The sequence below is a fragment of the Lithobates pipiens genome, unplaced genomic scaffold, assembly GCF_037356315.1.
Source record: "Lithobates pipiens isolate NorthernLeopardFrog02 unplaced genomic scaffold, aLitPip1_a1.2 Scaffold_28, whole genome shotgun sequence".
Classification (NCBI taxonomy): Eukaryota; Metazoa; Chordata; class Amphibia; order Anura; family Ranidae; genus Lithobates; species Lithobates pipiens.
Window position 1 is genome coordinate 111,707,401 of NW_027507789.1, and position 22,523 is coordinate 111,729,923.

The window sequence follows — 22,523 nt, forward strand, 5'->3', positions numbered from 1 at the left end:
CCCACTTTACTTTAGAACTCTTTAGGGACAACTTTATTATTATTATCTGAAGGGCCTGGTATGGATTTTAGGGGGGGGGGGGCCCATGCCATTTTTTTTATTTTGCCATGGGGTTCCCCTTAATATCCATACCAGGCCTGAAGGGCCTGGTAATAGACTGGGGGGGGACTCACACCGTTTTTAAAAAATGATTTGTATCTATATTGCCAGGATCCGGCAATACATTACAGTCGCAAGCAGTTTTAAATGTCATTTTTTCCTTTAGAAATGTAATTTTTCTGTCATACTGTTATAAACATGGGAAAGATGCGCTACTTTAAAGGCACTAAGGAGACCCTCTAGGCCAGTGGTCTCAAACTGGCGGCCCTCCAGCTGTTGCGAAACTACAAGTCCCATGAGGCATTGCAAGGCTGACAGTTACAAGCAGGCAGAGGCATGATGGGACTTGTAGTTAGTTTCACAACAGCTGGAGGGCCGACAGTTTGAGACCCTTGCTCTAGGCACAATATTTAAACGAATATTTCATTTTTATTGTTTAACTTTAAGCATTATTAAAATCACTGCTCCTGAAATTCTTTTAAATTTTCATAACTTTTTTTTACATGTCCCCTGGGGCAGGACCCGAGTCTCCATACACTTTTTATGGCAATAACTTGCATATAAGTCTTTAAAATTAGCACTTTTGGTTTTTCATGTTCGCGTCCCATAGACTTTAATGGTGTTCGCATTTTCACACAAATTATTTGTCTGTTCACATGTTCTGCTGCGAACCGAACCGTGGGGGTGTTCGGTTCATCCCTTATTCACTAAAAACAGGTAATACTTACCTTCTCTGTGCTATGATATGGCACAGAAAACTCTCTTCCCCTTTTTCTGGCAATCTCTCCAGCCGGCGCTGTCAGCTTCTCCCTTCCCCAGGTGACTTCTGTATCAAGCCAGGCACTAAGGAGGCAATTGTACATGTATGCTTCTGAGCCAGCTTGTGTGCATCCATAAACACACACAGCTTCCCCTTTATTCCTGTTTCAGTGAAAATGTAATTTTGAATTTCCCAGATGATCAACGATCACCAGGATACATAGAAATGGTGACTCTCCCCAGTGGGGGAAGACAGCAATAATAATCTGACAGAGGTTATAATTCTTTCCCACATTGTCTGAAAAAAAAAACAGTTTATGTTTACTACAGTTTCTCAGACTTCTATTCGTTATACATATATGATGTGTGCTTTTGAATTGTTATTGATCTTTATTCCATTTCTATGCAAGACTGTAACATCTCTTGAATATACTGTATATGTCAATATTCGGCATCATACCTCTTTTTAAAAAAAATTTTTTAAAAGAATCTGTTTTTGCATTTGAGTTGGGCTGTAAGAAGAATACATATACACATGTGATCTTACTAGGAATGTAGGACAGGTACAAGGCAGAGCTAATAGAAAAGAAGTCAAAGAACATAAAGGATGTTTCCAATGTTCTGAAAATATACACAAAATATATATATACTATCATTTGTATTTTATCATGTAAGTGTGGTTCCAGATCCGTTTTTTTTCGGGCTGTGGAGGGCCGATCTGTCATTTGATGTGAAGTGCATAGAGTGGTTAGTAATCATCATTCATTTATAAAACTGACAGCCTCCTTACAGTACAATAGATCCGATGTGTGCAGTGAGCGCGGTGTGCCTCTAGATGGCGCTGTGTCCCGCACTCCCACTTCCCGTCCTGGTTTCCTCTGTGTACATATCCTTGTGTGACCGGAAGTAGGAAGAAGAGTCGGTCGGTTGGTTTCTGAGTTCCTGTGTAGGACGGTATGTAGTACGAGAACCATTGTCACCGGGATATAGGCACAGGAGTACACAGAGTTTTTCTGCCATTAAGGTGTACAATGGACTCCTCAAGAGTGGCACTGCAGAGTCTATACTGTACACACAGAGAACACGCAGCTGATATCCCTGCACACACCATGCAATCTCTAGGGCTCGTTTACATCAGCTGCATTCATCAACATATCAAAACAATGATACTCTGTTCATGCCATGAGCATGGGCGCCCACAGAACTTTTTTTTTTGGGTGGGCATCATTTTAACATCACCCATGCTCTGACCCTTTTCGACAATTCCATTATCACGGTCAGAGACTGAAGATGTAGTACAGGAGACTATCAGAGACTGCAGACATGACCCAAGAGACTGTCAGAGACTGCAGACATGACCCAAGAGACTGTCAGGGACTGCAGATATGACCCAAGAGACTGTCAGAGACTGCAGACATGACCCAAGAGACTGTCAGGGACTGCAGATATGACCCAAGAGCCTGTTGGAGACTGCAGACATTTTTTATTTATTTATTTCAGTTACTTATATAGCGCCATCAATTTACGCAGCGCTTTACATATACATTGTACATTCACATCAGTACCTACCCTCAAGGAGCTTACAATCTAAGGTCCCTAACTCACATTCATACATACTAGGGACAATTTTACACAGGATCCAATTAACCTACCAGCATGTCTTTGGAGTGTGGGAGGAAACCGGAGTACCTGGAGGAAACCCACGCAGGGAGTACATGCAAACTCCAGGCAGGTAGTGTCGTGGTTGGGATTCGAACCAGCGACCCTTCTTACTGCTAGACGAAAGTGCTACCCACTACACCACTGTGCCGCCCAAGGCATGCCCCAAGAGCCTGTCGGAGACTGCAGACATGCCCCAAGAGCCTGTCGGAGACTGCAGACATGACCCAAGAGCCTGTCGGAGACTGCAGACATGACCCAAGAGCCTGTCGGAGACTGCAGACATGACCCAAGAGCCTGTCGGAGACTGCACACATGACCCAAGAGCCTGTCGGAGACTGCACACATGACCCAAGAGACTCAGAGACTGCGACATGGCACAAGAGACTCTAAGAGACTGCATACATGTGGGGCATGATAGAAAGAGACAGAGGGGGTGATAGAGAGAGGGTTGATGGGTTAGAGTGAGGGACCCCCTAGCCCTGTCTGCAGTCCCTCAAGTGTCCCTATGTCCCAGTGGTGTGTGTAATGTTCAGTACGGTACCTTGCATGTCAGCAGGATGTCCATGATGGCCAGCAACTGGCAAGACCCGCTTTCATTCTGGGTGAGGACTAAGGATGAGCTCTGGCATGTTCGCACATTCCACGTGCACAGCCAGGAAGTCGGCGCTGCGCTAATCACAGACAGTGAGACATTGCCCCAGTGTGCGGCTGCAAAGATCTGGAAATGTCTCATTGCCTGTGATTAGCGCAGTGCTGCGCAGACTTACTGGCGGGCTCTGCACGTGGAGTGTCCAAACACACCGGAGCTCATCCCTATTGAGGACAGGAGGTTCTCTGTTCCTTCCATCGGATCTATGATGTGACATGGAGCGTCCTCCGGCTGCTTGCATTTTCTGCCTGTCCTTGTTCTCTGAACAAGGTCAGTCTGTCCTCCAGGCCTGGGAGCAGTGAGGAGGTTTAACCACTAGAGATTTTGCATTGCCGGGACGACATCTATAGACGTCGTCCCATGCATGAGCAGCCTGCGCGCCGCACTCTGTGATCAGGGAGTCTATGGGACAGCTGATCATGTGATGTCAACACAGCCGGTAACCGGCGGGAGTGAGAGGGACATCAGTCCCGATCACTGCGATGTGCTGACAGCTTCTCAGTGCCCACCTGTGCCCCCTACAAGTGCCACTTAGCAGTAGGCAACAGTGCCGCCTGTCAGTGTTCACAGTGTCATCTGTCAGTGCCCACAGTGCCACCTATCAGTGCCTGAAGAACAGTGCTGCACATCAGTGCCACCTAACAATGCCATCTATCAGTGGTACCTATCAGTGCCCATCCGTGCCACCCATCAGGGCCCACCAGTGCTGCCTCATCAGCACATATCAATGAAGCAGCAAAATTACCTGTTTGCAAAATTGTATAACAAACTATTAAACATGATTTATTTTTTTTCAAAATTTTCCATCTTTTCCATCTTTTTTTGTTTGTTTAGCAAAAAATAAAAGCCCCAGCGGTGATTAAATACCACCAAAAGAAAGCTCTATTTGTGGAAAAAAAAAATGATAAAAATTTAATTTGGGTACAGTGTTGTATGACCGAGCAATTGTCATTCAAAGTGCGTCAGCGCTGAAAATTTGGTCTGGGCAGGAGGGGAGTTTAAGTGCCCAGTAAGCAAGTGTTTAAGGAGTCCAGGGGTTCCAGGCTCTGAGAGGCATTATGCCCGCTGTTCCTGGCATCTTGCTGCTCTCATTTCCCTGGCTTCTGTCTCCTGGGCCTCTTGCTCGCACTATGTAGAACGGGTGATGTCACCCTTTGAGACCTTCACTGTCTCGCTCCTTGCACCAGCTCTCACCAGCCCTGCTAAACTGTGTACAGGTGTGAGCAGGGCCGGAGCTAGGAGAAAGACAGAGTGGGGAACTCCTGATCTGATCCCTGATTCTGGGGGGGGGGGGGGAAACTTGCCCCTACCTGCGCATGCCCATGAGGCTGCCCTGAGGTGGGTTCTGGTGCGTTGGGAAAAACACAGATCTGTTGCGGAGCTTTGAATGTAATTTTGTCCACATTTAATAAAATGAAAGTAAAACTTCAGTCTGGAAATGGACTTTAACCACTTGCAGACCGGAAAATTTTCCCCCCTTTACAACCAGGCCATTTTTTACCGATACGGCACTGTGTCACTTTAACTGACAATTGCGCAGTCGTGCAACGCTGTACCCAAACAAATTGAGTCCTTTTTTCCCCACAAATAGAGCTTTCGTTTGGTGGTATTTGATCACCTCTGCAGTTTTTATTTTTTGTGCTATAAACAAAAAAAGGGACAATTTTGAAATTTTTTTTTTATTTTTTACGATAATAACTATCACAAATGAAACAAACAAAAAAAAGCACATTTCTTCACCAGTTCAAGTCAATATGTATTCTACATATTTTTGGTAAAAAAATTGCAACAAGCGTATTGGTTTCAGCAAAAGTTAGAGCGTCTACAAAATAAGGGAAATATTTATTGCATTTTTATTATTATTATTATTTTTTACTAGCAATGGCGGTGATTTGCGATTTTTAGCGGGACTGGGACATTGTGGCAGACACTTTTTTTTGGGACAAGTGACATTTATACAGCGATCAGTGCTAAAAGTAGCTACTGATTACTGTATAAATGTCACTGGCAGGGAAGGGGTTAACACTGGGGGGGGGGGGCGATCAAGGGGTTAGGTGTGTTCCCTAGGAGTCTTCCTACTTGTATGGGGACTGGGCTGTCTAGGGGAGAAGAATGATCGCTGTTCCTAATCACTAGGAACAGCAGATCTCTCTCTCTAACTCCCCTGTCGGAACGGGCATATGTCTGTTTACCTTGACAGATCCCTGTTATGACTCTCGTTCCCGCACCACACAGCGGGCACGCGCCTGCTACGGCTCCTTAAAGGAGCTGACATACAACTACGTCGATTTGTGCGTGCACCCCCCACATTGGCAGAAGAAGAAAAATGCTTTCTGAGCTGTGCTTTTACATGCCAAGCTTTCTGCTAATCTATTTATAGCAACCTCCCACAACATTTATCTCCCCTCTCAGAGAACTTGTCAGAAGTTATGCTGATAACAGAAGAACTGAGCAGCACAAACACACAGAACTAAGAGCCCTTTCACACCACACCGCCCATAATGTGGGCGCGCCGGATTTGTGGCGCATTTCGGCGCTTTTACCCCCGCTAGCAGCCGAGAAAGGGTTAAAACAATAGCAGCGTTTTGCCAGCGGTGTTACAGCGCCGCCCCTTTGATTTCAATAGGGAGCAGCGGTAAACACACCACTCCTTCACCGCTCCAAAGAAGCTGCTGGCAGGACTTTTCCCTGACATCCTGCTAGTGCACAATGGTGCAGCTTTTTTAGGGCAGATTGCAGGCGCTATTTCTAACGCTATAGCGCCTGCAAAACACCCTGGTGTGAAATGGGGTCTTAGTGCTTTGGAGACAGATAAGGAAAGACTACAGATTTATGTGGCCAGCTCAAATTTCATGAATCGGGTACCACTTAAGGACTAGGCCTCTTTTTCAGACTCTGTGTTTACAAGTTAAAAACATTTACATTTGTTTTTTCTAACACCCTAGAGAACAAAATGGCGGTCGTTGCAATACTTTCTGCCACTCCGTATTTGCGCAGCGTTCTTACAAGCGCACCTTTTTAAAAAAAAAATACACTCTTTTTGAATTACAAAATAAGACAACAGTAAAGTTAGCCCAATTTTTTTTTATATTGTGAAAGATAATGTTACGCCAAGTAAATTGATACCCAACATGTCACGCTTCAAAATTGCGCCCGCTCGTGGAATGGCGGCTAACTGTTAGCCTTAAGAATCTCCATAGGTGACCTTTAAAAAATTCTACCGGTTGCATGTTTTGCGTTCCAGAGGAGCTCTAGGGCTAGAATTATTACTCTTACTCTACCGATCACGGTGATACGTCATATGTGTGGTTTGAATACTGTTTTCATATGCGGACACTACTTTTACGCGAGCTCGGCGGGACGGGGCACGTTTAACACTTTTTTTTCTTATTTATTTTACCTTTTATTTTTACACTGTTTTGAAAAAAAAATTGTGTCACTTTTTTTTGCTCATACAAGGAATGTAAACATCCCTTGTAATAGAAAAAAGCATGTCAGGACCTCTTAAATATGAGATCTGGGGTTAAAAAGACCTCTGATCTCATATTTGGACTTAAATGCAAAAAAAAAAATTGTAATTTTGAAAAAATGATATAAAAAAATATGTTAAAGGGCGTTCTGGCCGCAATTTATTAAATTTTTTTTTAAAGTCCGCTACAAACACTGTAGCTGCTGACTTTTAATAAGGACCCTTGCCTGTCCAGCGAGCCCACCATGTCGCCCCCCCAAGGCCGATCCACCATCGAAACGGCTGCCGGCGCCTCCATCTTTCCTACTGCACATTCGCGCTGCTCTTTGTAAATGGCCCCGTTCTTTTCTGGGACACACACATGTCGCAGAAGGCAACAGGGCAGCTAGTCGAAGAGGAGGAAGCGCCGCGGAAAAGGAAGAGGCAGATTAGGAAGACTGCCTAGCAACAGCGGTTTCAGGTAAGTTAAAAAAATATATATATATATACAGTGGTGTGAAAAAGTGTTTGCCCCCTTCCTCATTTCCTGTTCCTTTGCATGTTTGTCACACTTAAGTGTTTCAGAACATCAAACCAATTTAAACAATAGTCAAGGACAACACAAGTAAACACAAAATGCAATTTGTAAATGAAGTAGTTTATTATTAAAGGTGAAAAAAAATCCAAACCATCATGGCCCTGTGTGAAAAAGTGATTTCCCCCCTTGTTAAAACATACTTTAACTGTGGTTGTCCACACCTGAGTTCAATTTCTCTAGCCACACCCAGGCCTGATTATTGCCACACCTGTTCACAATCAAGGCATCACTTAAATAGGAGCTGCTTGACACAGTAAGGTCCACCAGAAGATCCTTAAAAGCTACACATCATGCCGAGACCCAAAGAAATTCAGGAACAATTGAGAAAGAAAGTAATTGAGATCTATCAGTCTGGAAAGGGTTATAAAGCCATTTCCAAAGCTTTGGGAATCCAGCGAACCACAGTGAGAGCCATTATCCACAAATGGCGAAGACATGGAACAGTGGTGAACCTTCCCAAGAGTGGCCGGCCGCCCAAAATTACCCCAAGAGCGCAGCGACGACTCATCCAAGAGGTCACAAAAGACCCCACAACAACGTTCAAGGAACTGCAGGCCTCACTTGCCTCAGTTAAGGTCAGCGTTCATGCCTCCACCATCAGGAAAAGACTGGGCAAAAATGGCCTGCATGGCAGAGTTCCAAGGAGAAAACCACTGCTGAGCAAAAAGAACATCAAAGCTCGTCTCAATTTCTCCACAACACATCTTGATGATCCCCAAGACTTTTGGGACAACATTCTGTGGACCGATGAGACAAAAGTGGAACTCTTTGGAAGGTGTGTGTCCAAGTATATCTGGCGTAGAAGGAACACTGCATTTCATAAAAAGAACATTATACCAACAGTAAAATATGGTGGTGGTAGTGTGATGGTCTGGGGCTGTTTTGCTGCTTCAGGACCTGGAAGACTTGCCGTGATAAAAGGAACTATGAATTCTCCTGTCTACCAAGAGATCCTGAAGGAGAATGTCCGACCATCTGTTCGTGTACTCAAGCTGAAACGAACTTGGGTTCTGCAGCAGGACAATGATCCTAAACACACCAGCAAGTCCACCACCGAATGGCTGAAGAAAAACAAAATGAAGACTTTGGAGTGGCCTAGCCAAAGTCCTGACCTGAATCCTATTGAGATGTTGTGGTATGACCTTAAAAAGGCTGTTCATGCTCGAAAACCCTCTAATGTAACTGAATTAGGACAATTCTGCAAAGATGAGTGGGCCAAAATTCCTCCAGGACGCTGTAAAAGCCTCATTGCACGTTATCGCAAACGCTTGGTTGCAGTTGTTGCTGCTAAGGGTGGCCCAACCAGTTATTAGGTTTAGGGGGCAATCACTTTTTCACACAGGGCCATGATGGTTTGGATTTTTTTTTCACCTTTAATAATAAACACCTTCATTTACAAATTGCATTTTGTGTTTACTTGTGTTGTCCTTGACTATTGTTTAAATTGGTTTGATGTTCCGAAACACTTAAGTGTGACAAACATGCAAAGGAACAGGAAATGAGGAAGGGGGCAAACACTTTTTCACACCACTGTATATATATTTAAAAAAAAAAAAATTAAGAATTTTAATGCCATTTTTTATTTTAGGGTGGCCCTCCACTTTAAGAAGTATGGGCGAAAGTGACTTTTGACGTTGCTTCCGCCCTGCTATGGTATGGAGACGGGTGGGGGCCATCTTTACCTCACTCGTCTCCATACCTAGCAAAGAGACAGACACGATCGCCTCCGCTGCTACGACAGCTCTGGTAAGCGAAGGAAGAGCACCGAATCGCGGCGGGGGGGGGCCCTCTCCTGTCACCAATAAAAGTGGTCTTGCGGCGTAACCGCCGCAGAGACCACTTGTAGCCGACTGCCGGCCGAACATGGGGATACCGGGTTATAGTAGCTAGCTGCTGCCATAATGATATCCGTCCCCAAATTAGGGACGTACATCAGTTTGCGGCCGTCGGCAAGTGTTTAAAGCAGGCATTCACCCTCCCACCTTCTGTATGTAATTGTATTCTTCCCCTCCCCCTATCACATCACAGCGTGTTGCAGCTTTTCATTTATTATTTTTGTAGCTTTCTCAAAGATCACATCCCCACACTTCCTCTATTCTCACCTGGGGAAGAATGACATTGGCAGCAGTCACAGCCTCCCAGGATCCCCCCATTACAAATCCCAGGAGGCCGCAGGTATTGTACTGTGCGGTAATCCTCTGATACAATGAAGCCAGCTGTTTGGTAAATACCATTCTGACAATTCTCGCCTACATAGTAGGATACGGTAATAACATGCTAACGTGTTTCAGGTGCAGCCTTACTCCTAGCATGACATGGGTGTGGACAATTTAAAAAAAAACTACATGTCCAAAGGACTAAATTAGGGTCCCTATCTACTTGTCCTGATGAAAAACCTAATTTTAACCAAACCCATATTTAAATTTTGGGGTTTTAAAATTGCGCTGTTTATCTCCTACTCACCTCCCTACTAAGGATGAGCTCAGGCATGTTCGCAACTCAATGCACCTGCCAGGAAGCTGAGGGGAAACACCTTGCAGTGAGACAAGCATCGATTGGGTGCTTGCCATTAAAGGGTGTTTTAGGTGCCATTGTAAACCTTTGTTTTGCGATTGTTGTGCCTTTTGAGATTGCGGGCAGAATTGCAGCCATGCTGCTGCCATCCCAAAATGCCTAGGTGTGGATGGAGCCTAAGGCTCTTTTTCCACAGGTGTTCTCCCTAGTCGGCATCTGCCTGCTCAGCAGGGATCTCCCTGCTGAGCAGGCGCATGACAGATCTGTTCCGCTATGCAGAGCGGACATGAACACAGCCAGAAAAAGCGGAGAGCAGCTGAGGCTTTGGGGAAGTACTGTGTGCAGGGCTGTGTTCCCGATCGACCCGTCGGCTGCCCACAGACAACGGGTCAATCGCAATGCCGTTAGTGGCGGCTCCCGTGCGCATGCGCCGGAGTGACGACATTGCGGCTCCAGCCAATCACAGCGCCGGAAAGAAGATGGACGCTCCGTGGAAGAGGGGACAGCGGTGACATCGCTGGCTTCTGTGTCAGGTATGTGACACATAATGGACTACTATGCGATGCATAGTAGCCCATTATGCTTTACCTTTGCAGGGAAACAAAAGGAAGTAAAACCCATCAGGGTTTACTTCCTCATTAAAGTTGATACTCTGGGGGAAAAAGACAGTGTCTATCAGAGCAGCTGGAGCAAGGCTGCCACAGGACACAGAAGCACTGGTGCACGTGAGGAGTTTACACAGGCATTTGCAGTATAGGAAAAAACGTATTGTTTAACATTAGATCATTCTATGCTACCACTGTTTTTCCTACTATTGTTCAAATAAATTGAACAATTCTTAGAGTACCTTTTGCTTTTTGCGATTTGCACTATGGCTTCAAGGCTTACTACTAAGGCACCAAACCACCCCCAGGCACTGGGAACTCCAGACATGCCTCCACATTGTCATCCTCTTCAGAGATTCCTGACATGGCAAGCCAGGGTGAGTCACTGGAAGGAATTGGTGGTGCAGCTGCTTCTCACACTTCATCCCCTGTATACGTGACTGAAAATGCATTTTCCTCTGCCCTGCAGGGCTTACAAGGAAGATTAGTGGCTTTAATCGCATCCTCCATTAAAGGGGATAAGAAGCATGCTAGATCCCTCTCTCCCACTCCAAACCCCTTACCAGGGGAACAATGGTGACAGGATGAGGTATTACCCTCAAATGATCAAGAAAAACAAATCGATTGCTCCTCTGCGGAGGAAACAACAGTTGAAGTTTCAGCTTCACAATCTGAGGTACAAATCCTTACGGAAATGATTCGCACCATGTTACCCCTAACAGAGTCAGCTGAAAGTCTGGTTTCTTCTTTGGGTTCCTTGAACGAGTGCATGCTTTTCCAGTCCACACACTAGATACTAGAGAAGCTTATTCATACCGAATGGGATCATCCAGATACGCATTTTCTCCCTCCAAAAAGATTCTCAGTTCTCTATCCTATGGAGGAAAAATTCACCAAAAAATGGAAAGTTCCAGCAGTAGATGCCACGATTTCCAGTGTGAATAAAAGTTTAACTTGTCCAGTGGACAATTCACAAATGCTAAAGGTTACAATAGATAAAAAGTTGGAATTCCTGTTAAAATCCTCTTTTTCTTTAGCAGGTACTGTTGGTCAGCCTGCAATTGCAGCTATAGGCATCTGTCTGTCAGTCCTTAAAAGACCAGTTCACAGAGGCCCTTAACGAGCTCCCTGCACAACAGGCCAGTGAGTTGGCCAATTTACCAAAAGCATTATGTTTTGCCATAGATGCTATAAAGGATTCTATTCACCAGGCGTATCGCCTTGAACTTGTGCTAGTACACATGCGTAAGACCCTTTAGCTAAAGGGTTGGTCTGCCGAAGCACCCTGCAAAAACCTACTGTCTAGTTTCCCATTTCATGGTGAGCGACTATTTGGTGATGATTTGTATAAATACATCCAGACAATTTCCCGTGGAAAAAGTACTCTCTTGCCAGTCAAGAAAAAGGTATAAGTGTCCTTCATTTAAACAGACTTTCTCTCCTGCGCCAAACGCATCCACCTCTAGGCAGTGGCGATGGCTTCCACCGTCGGATTCCAGAGCAAAATCGTAGCGTCAGGCCCAGGCTCAAAGAAAGACCTGGAGCCGCAAGACAACAAAGCAGAATACTAAGACCTCTTCATGAAGAGGCATCTCCCCTCACCAAGGTGGGGGGGGGGAGACTTTTGCATTTCGCAGAAGTTTGGCAGAGGGAAACTCAAGACAGATGGGCTCTCTCCACAGTGACTCTAGGATACAAACTTGAGTTTCGGGAGTTTCCACCATCTCACTTTCTGAGATCAAACGTTCCCAAGGATGCAGGGAAAAGACAATCCCTGTTTCAAGCATTAGACCGATTATTGACTCAAGGGGTAATCATACAGATCACCACAGAAGAACAAGGTTTAGGTTGCTATTCAAACCTGTTTTTACGGTACCAGGCCAATTCTGGATCTAAAAAAAACTAAATTGGTTCCTAAAAATTGACTCGTTTCGAATGGAGTTGACCAGGTCAGTGGTCTCCATCCTACAAGGCGGAGAACTTCTGGCGTCCATCGACATCAGAGACACATATCTGCATGTCCCTATATTTCCCGCTCACCAAAGGTTTCTGTAATTCGAAGTGTAACAATGGCACTTTCAGTTTGCGGCCTTACCCTTCGGGCTTGCCACAGCCCCACAGGTATTCACAAAAATACTGGCCCCACCTCTAGCCAGGTTGAGGGCACAGGGCATAACAGTGTTGGCGTACCTAGACGATCTATCGTTAATAGCCCAGTCAGTGACTCACTTAAAGTGGGATTCCACCCTAAAGTGGAACCTCCGCTGATCGGATCCCCCCCCCCCTCCGGTGTCACAATTGACACCTTTCAGGGGGGAGGGGGGTGGAGATACCTGTCAAAGAGGTATTTTCACCCACTTCCGGGCATAGACTCCCGTGGGAGTCTACGCCATTTCCTGCCCTGCCGCGCTGTCTGCTGGGACACACACGGGTCCCAGTGACAGTGCGGAGATTGCCTATTGTGCGGCGCGGCTCGCGCATGCGCAGTAGGGAACCGGGAAGTGAAGCAGATTCGCTTCACTTCCTGATTCCCTCACCTAGAATGGTGGCGACAGCAGCCGAGAGCCGAGCGATCGATCGGCCTCGGCTGCCGGCATCGCTGGAACCCGGGACAGGTGAGTGTCCATTTATTAAAAGTCAGCAGCTGTAGTATTTATAGATGCTGGCTTTTAATATTTTTTTTGCAGGTGGAATCCCTCTTTAAGGCAAAGCGTATGCATTACAACCAGTTACCTGAAAAGTCTCGGTTGGATCCTTAAAACCAGTAAGAAGGCTGGATTACGTAGGCCTTCTCATAGATACAGCCCAGAAAAGGGTGTTCTTGCCTCCAGCAAAGATCAGCTCCATACAAGAGCTGGTACGGATGGTCAGGTCAAAAGCAAATCCTTCAATTCGCCTTTGCATGAGGTTGTTATGAAAGATGGTAGCTTCATTCGAAGCAGTCCCCTATGCCTAATGCCATTCAAGACTGCTGCAAAACAGAATCCTCTCTGCTTGAAACAAGACAATCCCAAGCTTTGGACTTGCCAATGCAGCTGTCCCCAAGAGTGTCTCAAAGCCTCAGTTGGTGGTTACGAAGCCAGAATTTGCTGAAGGGGAAAGTAGTAACGACAGATACCAGCCTCTCAGGCTGGGGAGCGGTACTAGAGGAGACGAATGTCCAGGGACCGTGGTCAAAACTCGAAAGAGCCCTGCCCATCAACTTCCTAGAGATTTGGGCAGTGTATCTGGCTCTGAAAACCTGGACCTCCAGTTTAAAGAATTGTCCAGTCCGGATTCAATCCAACAATGCCATGGCTGTGGCCTATATCAATCACCAAGGGGGCACCAAGAGTCCCTCCGCTCAGAGAGAGGTGAACCATATCCTGACTATATCTAAGTCACCAGCAGTTATTCCCAGGATATTGGTCTCTTCACCCCGAAGTGTTTCGGGCTGTTTGCCAAAGATAAGGGACTCCGGACATAGATCTTCTAGAGTCCAGATTCAATATGAAGTTAGTCAACTTTGTGTCCAGAACAAGGGATCCACTTGCATACGGAACAGATATGCTGGTAACTCAGTGGGATCGGTTTTCACTGATCTATGCTTTTCCCCCGATTCAGTTTCTGTCTCGACTTCTTTGCAGGATCAAGCTGGAAAGAAAGCCGGCAATTCTGGTAGCACCAGCATGGCCCAGAAGGTCATGGTACACAGAGATCGTAAAGATGGCAGTGGAGGGTCCTTGCCCTGACCCATTAAGGGCCAGACCTGCTATCGCAGGGGCCAATATTCCATCCTAGTTTACAAACGTTAAATTTAAAGGCTTGGCTATTGAAACCCACATTCTGAAGAAGCCTGGGCTTTCCAGGTCTCTTATCTCAACTTTAATCAATGCAAGGAAACCAGTTTCAAGAGCTGTATATTATAGAGTTTGGAAAACTTACGTTTCCTGGTATGAATCCAAGGGTTGGCACCCTCGGAGAAATATTATAGGCAGAATCCTTGCCTTTCTAAAATTGGGCATAGAGATGAAGTTGGTCCTAAGTACCAACAAGGGCCAAGTCTCAGCCTTTAAGGGTTTTATTTCAAAGACCGCTTGCTACGCATTCTTTAGTCCGGGGTTTTATGCAAGGGATGATGCGGATTAATCCGCCAATTTAGTTTTGTCAGTGTTACAAAAACCGCCATTTGAACCATTACAGCATGTTCCCATAGTCCTTCTGACTAGGAAGCTGTTATTTTTGGTTGCTATATCCTCAGCAAGGAGCGTTACAAAATTGGCTGCTCTTTCTTGTAAAGAGCCATATTTGATTATTCATGAGGACAGAGTGGTTTTGCGTCCTCTTCTAGGCTTTTTGCCAAAAGTGGTTTCAGGCTTTCATCTGAATGAAGATATTGTCCTGCCATCGTTTCTCCCAAAACCATGTTCCAGGGAAGAAAAATCACTACATTATCTTGATGCAGAGAGAGCAGTGAAAATCTATTTAAAGAAAACTGCTCAGATTCGTAAGACTGATGTCTTATTTATTCTGCTTGAAGGTCCTAAAAAAGGACAGGCAATTCAAAATTATGATTTAGGGGTAAGATTCCCCCTATTTAAGTTAAGGCGCACTCTACCAGAGCAGTTAGTGCTCCTTGGGCAGTGCGTCGCCAGGCCTCCTTTGCTCAGACCTGCAAGCCCGCAACTTGGTCTTCGGGCCATACATTCACAAAATTTTACCAAGTGGATGTAAGAAGGAATGAGCATATCGCATTTGGTTGCAGTGTAGTCCTCAAGGTCTGGGGGTGCCCTACGGGTTGTGTCTCCCTCCCCTCAAATAGCATTGCTATGGGACTTCCCACTAAGTAAATACTTAAAGCTGAGTTCCACCCAAAAATGTAATTTATACTTTAAGCACTCCTCTCCCCCCTTACATGCCACATTTTGCATGTAATTTTTTTTTGGGGGGGGAGTGGGGGCTTCGTTAGGAGGGGGACTTCCTGTCGTACTTCCTCCTGCCACCAAGGCGACTCCTCCTTTTGCCTTGGGCGACCCCTCCGTCTAGGCAATCTCCTGGGACATGCGACGGGTCCCAGATCACCTATCCACTTAGCGCAGCGCGACTCGCGCATGTGCCGTGCATGCCCGGCCAGGAAGTTGAAAGCTGTCATGGCTGGGTGCCCAGAGTGTCAATGGAGGCACCGGCGGAGAGGAGCGACACCCCGTTCGGCTACATCACTGGACTGTGGAACAGGTGTCTGTTTATTAAAAGTCAGCAACTACACTTTTTGTAGCTGCTGACTTTTAATAAGCATGGAACTCCACTTTAAGGCTCCTTGTCCTATGATGTACGATAAAGAAAATAGGATTTTTAAAACAGCTTACCTGTAAAATCCTTTCCTTGGAGAACATCATAGAACACAGAGGTTCCGCCCCTCTTCTTTTATGGGGTTTAAATATATTGCTTGGCTACAAAAACTGAGGTACTCCTGGAAGGAGGAGGGATTATATAGGGGAGTCAACTTCCTGTATTGGGTGTGCCAGTGTCAACACCTGAAGGTAGCTATAACCCACTAAGTAAATACTTAAGGCCCTGTGTCCTATGATGTACTCCAAGAAAAGGATTTTTACAGGTAAGCTGTTTTAAAAATCCTGTTATGTGTTGCCTGGGGTCCACTCACAAAATCTCACATAATTAGTAAATCTCTCGAATATGTAGATATAACCTGCTGTAGAGAATGTGATAGGGAATGTATAGCCTTGGTTGGGCTCAGTACGCTGATGTAAATGTAGTGCAGGGATTTTTACTACTTTTGAAAGTCTATTTCTTGGGCTGAAGTATAAACCATTCCTCTTTTCTTTGCTTGTGTCTATGTAGAACTCCAGCGATGGGGAAGAGCTGTAAAGTGGTGTTATGCGGTCAGCAATCAGTAGGTAAAACGTCCATTTTGGAGCAGCTATTGTATGGAAACCATGTGGTAGGTAAGTTGAATGAAGTGTCAAATATATTTAATATATACTTAAAGGGTAAGTTGTAAGTTCACCTTTTCAGAAAAAAATGAAAAGGTGAAGTAACTTCAAATATCCCTGCCACCCCTCTGGATCCCACTGCACTTAGCGGCCATGATACCTTATGCTGCCTTTGTAGCAGTCCATATACCATACAATGTAGTACGCAGTCTCGAAGTGAATATCCATCATAATGCTTGCAATGGCAAGAGATCATTGGTCAGTTTGACCATGCTGACCAATGAGAAGCGCTTCTTTACAGATTTGCTTTTCATTATTCAGCATAGTTGGCAAGCATTATGATAGATCAACACTTAAGGGCTCTGTATTACAATGTATGGACCACTACACCAGTGGCACTGGGCATCACAGCTGCTATGTGCAGCGGGGGCCAGAGGGGTAGTCAGGATAACTGGAGTTAGTTCCATGAAAAGGTGAGCTTACCCTTTAGGGGCTCATGCACACAGGTTCTGTTGGCCTTTCAACGTAAATTACGGGCGTTCACAGCTGCTGCTTAGAGCCAACCATAGTAATGAATGGCTATTTGCAACTGCATGCGGGTTTACTCCCCTACTTGTGTAAACCCGTGCATGTGTATGGGTCTGCAACCATGGAACGTGTAGTGGTTTTGAATATATATATATATATATATATATATATATATATATCTTTTTTTTTTTTACTGTAATATTTTTTTTCTTAAAGGGGGGTAAATATGAAATTTAGAGTGACAACAACACTGCTCTTATTTTATGTATTATTAGTTAAAATAAATAATGAATTTAATACCTGTCTTAGACAGGTATCTGCACCCCCCCTCCCCCCCAAAAGGTGCCAACTGTGACACCGGGGGGGGGAAGGGTTCCGATGAGCGGAAGTTCCACTTTAGGGTGGAACCCCGCTTTAAGATACATTAATAACTTAGTTTATTCAGCATGAAATGGAGCTTAGTTATGTAGCATGAGGCTGTATATTGTGCAATATTTACATTTTTGGTAAACTCATCCAATAAATCCAATCTCTGCAAGATGAGATAACATGCACTGCATTGATGCATTCACAGAATTTCACAGTAGCCATGAGATAAAACAAAGTTCAGGAATATTTCTTTATCCCATTGTTTTGCACACTACAACCTGTAAGACTGAATCGGTTCTGATATTGCCATTTTACTAACCTGACCTATTATTATTCTAAATAGGAAACCTTAATTTTGTTTAATATTAAATATTAAAGAGTCTAACTACCAGCAAGAATGAGTCCTTACATTTAAAGAGCGCCTGTTATTCGGCATCCACTCACCTGCTGCCACGTCCCTCACGTTGTTGTGTCACTGCCACATCACCAGCCGTCCCATTAAAGTGAATGGTACTGTCTGTGAGTCAACAGCGGGTCAGAGGAGGAGCACCTGCAGGACAGAGATGACAGCTGCTCTTTAACCACTTGCCAAGAAAAATTTAAGGTCTGGGATGACCTCCCACACAACTCCATCCCTAAAATACACAGAAGAAAACACAGACTAGCCCCATGACTTTAAACTAAGTGGGAGAGATTTGGCACACGTTCACAGAAAATTGTAATAAAATCTATTTATTAATAACAGGATGCTGTATAACCAAGTGGGAACAGCAATAATTGTGCGTTACCCGGCATAGTGGCCAAGTCAACAGCATAGGTAAAAACAAATGTCAATTCATTACAGTTGATATTCATCCATTAAACAATAACAATGTTCGTTGTAAATTGCTAAACCAGTGGATATGTCTACATCATACAGAGTGGAAAAATTGGACATACATGAGTAAAAACAATGCATAAACCATGATACACCCAACAAAAATACCCAGCAATATGAGCATATAAAAAGCATTGATGGTGCCCTACGTGTGTTCGCTCTTCAGGGGCAGATGCATAGTTTATATATCTGAAAATTAATAGAGAAAGAGTGGGTGTATGTTAATAAATGAGAGAACGGGGGCAAAAAGTGGTGTGCAAGAGAGGTCAAGACAAAAGAGACCTCCTACTTACCCAAACTGCTGGGCTGGGTCACCGACCGCTGGTGTCAGGATGTTGGCAATAAGCATACCCAGCTCGGGGGCTGAGGGGACGCAGTGTACCAGAGCCGCAATAAGGAACAAATCAGGGTGAACAGCACGGACTGCATGAGGCATTTGGTAAACGGTCTCAGATGTACCCATAGATATAGCTGAAAAAAATATATATATGTATGTATGTATGTATGTATGTATGTGTGTGTATATATATGTGTATCTATAGAGATGCACCAATCTTACAAACAAAATGGAAACAAAAAGCCCAAAACATGGATTATAGTGATTGGAAATGATATAATGGTATATAAATTAGTAAAACTATAGTGATCCATCTCTAAATATACATATATAGATGTAATTGACTGATGTAAAGTAATATGTAGTTATGTGGAATGAAACATAACGACACATGGTATGAGCAGGGAGGCTGGGATAAATACAGTAACCAGATAAAAATATTCCAAAGGAATATATATATGGGTAAATAATGACAACAAAATTGATCATCTCTATTGTGTATAGTGGAATAATACCAACTACACCCCGAGTGTGAAAGAAGTAATTTATTTATTTATGTTACTTATATAGACAGGATCCAATTAACCTACCAGCATGTCTTTGGAGTAACGAAGTAATGATATATTACCTACATATGTTGCGTTAGCCCCAGCCTGAATGTTGCACTCCCAATCCAATGACAGCTACTTAAGACCATCCAAGCACAAATGCGAACTGCAGCCGTACCGGGCACCCAGATATATCCATGGTGGGTCCGGATGCTCCGCCCCCAGTGTCATGTACGGATAGTGACGGAATGGCACGAATTGCGCCAGCCGTCACATCCGGGATGTTCCACACAGCCCACGACAATGTGACGTCCAAAGTACGTCACATTGTGGGCGTTGGAAACATGGCGCCGAAGTGCAGGTGGCCACGCCCGCTTCAGAAAGAGCAGCCGGGGACAGCAGGAGGTAAGAAGACCCTTTTTGTTTGTAAGATTGGTGCATCTCTATAGATACACATTATACATATATATATTTTTTAGATATATCTATGGGTACATCTGAGACCGTTCACCAAATGCCTCATGCAGTCCGTGCTGTTCACCCCGATTTGTTCCTTGTTGCGACCCCTCAGCCCACGAGCTGGGTATGCTTATTACCGACATCCTGACACCAGCGGTCGGTGACCCAGTCCAACGGTTTGGGTAAGTGTGAGGTCTCTTTTGTCTTGACCTCTCTTGCCCACCACTTTTTTCCCACATTCTCTAATTTATTAACATACACCCACTCTTTCTCTATTATTTTTCAGATATATAAACTATGCATCTACCCTTTAATTGGCAGGGCTAGTGGGTGCGCAGCGTACAGCATGAATGTGCCTGTGGGACTCGCGGACTCGATATCCGCCGATCGTGTCACGGAGCTGCAGACCAGGGTGATACCTATGCAAACAAGGCATTTCCCCTTTCTGCCTTTTGACATGACAGAGATCACTGCTCCCTGTTACGGGGAGCAGTGATCACTGTCGTGTGTGGTAGCCCTTCCTCCCACAGAAAGAATCACTCCCTTGTACACACTTAACCCCTTCTCTGCCAGTGTCATTTACACAGTAATCAGTGCATTTTATATCGTACATCATGGGACACAGAGCCATAGTAGTTACTATGTAGGTGATGGACACTGGCACATCCTAAGACAGGAAGTTCACTCCCTGTATAACCCCTCCCACTACTGGGAGTAACTCAGTTTTTTTGCCAGTGTCTTAGGTGTTGGTCACGAGTAAAGATGTGCTGTGCTGAGCTCCACTGGAAGATTACTTTGCTGGGGCAAGCTATGCAACCGGATCCATTCAAAGTGTCTTTTCTAGGTCTAATTGAATGATACCCAGGCCTCGTGTCTGAAGAAACAAGGTTTTGCCTGTAACGCTTCTCTTTTTAGAGATCTGGACCCCGGGATCCAGAGCTTTGGTTTTTTCAGCCTTAAAGTTTTACTGGTGGGGTGCTTTACAGGTCCAGGTGTGTGGGTTCCCCGAGAGTCCCTGCTTCCTGAAGGTTTGGTAACGAAGCCCACCGTGAGGGGTGAAGATTGGGTCTGTCAGCTTTGCCACAGCGAACCCTGCGGTTGGAAAGGCCAGTGGAGACTTCTAAGAAATGAAAAAAAAGAAAACATCTTTCTTATGAAATGTCTCCTTTAAAAAAGTAAATGTTGTCATGCCTAAGAGTCACCACTGGGGGCTGTATAGAGCACGTACCTTGCCATACTTTCCTCAGACATCACGCTGTGCAGCAGAAACAGCAGACTTTCCTCCGGCGAGCAGCTCAGACCTCTGGTAAGATTGGAGTTTTTTTTTTCTTTACTGAATCACCCCCCACCTGCACCAAGCTTCCACTCTTCTTAGAAAGGGGAAGCCAAAAAAATGATTGGCGATGGCGCTCCATTTGTTTCACTGCCCCTGCACGCCGGCCAGTCTCAGGTCTCCTCCTCGCTATTTCCCTCCCCACACAAAAGCCAATCCCATCGGATCGGAGGCCCGCGTTTGCTCAGAAAAACCCTCTTTCGAAAAAAGAGGGGGGCGCGATGTGACCGAAGGGGGCAGAGCTTAGCGCGGCATTGGCGTCCTGCAACGTCCAGCGTGGGAGTTTGTTTAGAAGCTCAATTTTTGCTGGATGCAGATATCGGAGGGAAAAGAGCAAAAAGGGCATGTAAGAGGTTGGTGACACAGGCATTTCCTTGGCACGTTTATTAAAAGCGTCAGGCTGAGATTTAATAGCAGTGGCTGGACTTTTGCTCAAGCAGTGGATACGATTTCTTCTGGTAGTGCCTCTACATTTGTGCATCGGGCTATAGTCAGAAGAGGGCTAAAAGGGTCTTCCTTAAGCTCTGGAAAGCCTACTCATCTCTACAATGGCATCCTTCCCTGACAGGGGGTGGCTGGTCAGAGTGAGCATCGGGGCTAGGAAATTTTTGCAATTGTTTTCAACACTGCAGCCTCTGTATATTTTTTACTAAAGAGGTTTTTGTGTCTGAGTGGGTTCACCCAGATAAGCATTTTTTCCCTCCTAAAAAGTTTTTTCACATTTTATCCTATGGAGGAAAAAATTTAGATGGGGATACCAGCAATTGACACTGCTATGTCCTCTGTCAATAAAAGTTTGACTTGTCCGGCAGACAATGCTCAAATGCTTAGGGATCCAACGGATAAAAAGTTGGAATTCCTATTAAAAAAACACGTTTTTCTCTGGCAAGTTGAGTGTTTCAGCCTGCGCTGAAAGTAATTGGTCAATCCTTGAGAGACCAGTTTAAACAGGTGCTCAAGGTTATCCTGTTCAATAGGCCCAGGATCTGAAAAGCTACTAGCAGCTTTATGTTTGCAATAGTCGCTATGAGAGGTTCTATCCCTCAGGCCTCGTGCCTTTTGCTAAGCGCCATGCAAGAAGCTCCTGGCTAGTCTTGCTTTTTGCCATGAAACGACTGTTTGGGAATGATTTGGGTAATACAGCCAAAGAATTTCTAGTGAAAAAGGTACCCCTTTGTCATTTAAGAAAAGGAGTAAACATATTTCATTTTAACAAGCTACAGGGGCATCAGCCTCCACCGTCAAGTTCAAGAGGTAATCCTCAGAGTCAACCCCAGGTACAAAAGAAGTCTTGGGGCAGGAAACCTACAAAATACTAAAGCCCCCTTATGAGGAGGCGCCCCCACTCGCTCGAGTAGGGGGAATGCTTCTGCAGTTATAAGGATCTGGCAGGAAGAGTGTCGAGACATATGGAGGACTTCCTCAGTAGCTCCAGGGTACAAAGTGGAGTTCCAAGAGTTCCAGCTCCTCCTTTTCTCAGATAAAACATTCCTAAGGATTCAGAGAAAAAGAAGTCTTTCTTTCAAGCATTGGACCATCTTTTGGCAAAAAGTGATCATGGTGGTCCCCGTGAAAGAGCAGGGGTTGGGGTTTTGTTCAAACCTTTTTTCACGGTGCCAAAACCGAATGGAGATGTCAAACCCATTCTGAAAATCAAAAATCGAAACCTGTTCCTGAATATCCGCTCTTTTTTCGCATGGAGTCAATCCAATCAGTTGTCTCCACCCTACAAGGAGGAGAAATTCTGGCGTCAATCGACATCAAGGATGCATACCTCCATGTGCCTATTTCCCCGCTCACCAGTAAGA

General features: G+C 45.0%; 1 protein-coding gene across 1 annotated transcript in view; it reads left to right on the plus strand.

The window, feature by feature from the left end:
- Nucleotides 1–1,729: 1,729 nt before the first annotated feature.
- Nucleotides 1,730–22,523, plus strand: part of NKIRAS2 (NFKB inhibitor interacting Ras like 2) — a 43,584-nt gene continuing 22,790 nt past the window's right edge. Inside the window, exons 1-2 of the mRNA XM_077459538.1 lie at nt 1,730–1,812; nt 16,173–16,276. Coding sequence (XP_077315664.1) covers nt 16,183–16,276 — 94 coding nt within the window. The 5' untranslated portion in view covers nt 1,730–1,812; nt 16,173–16,182. The remainder of the gene's footprint in view (nt 1,813–16,172; nt 16,277–22,523) is intronic.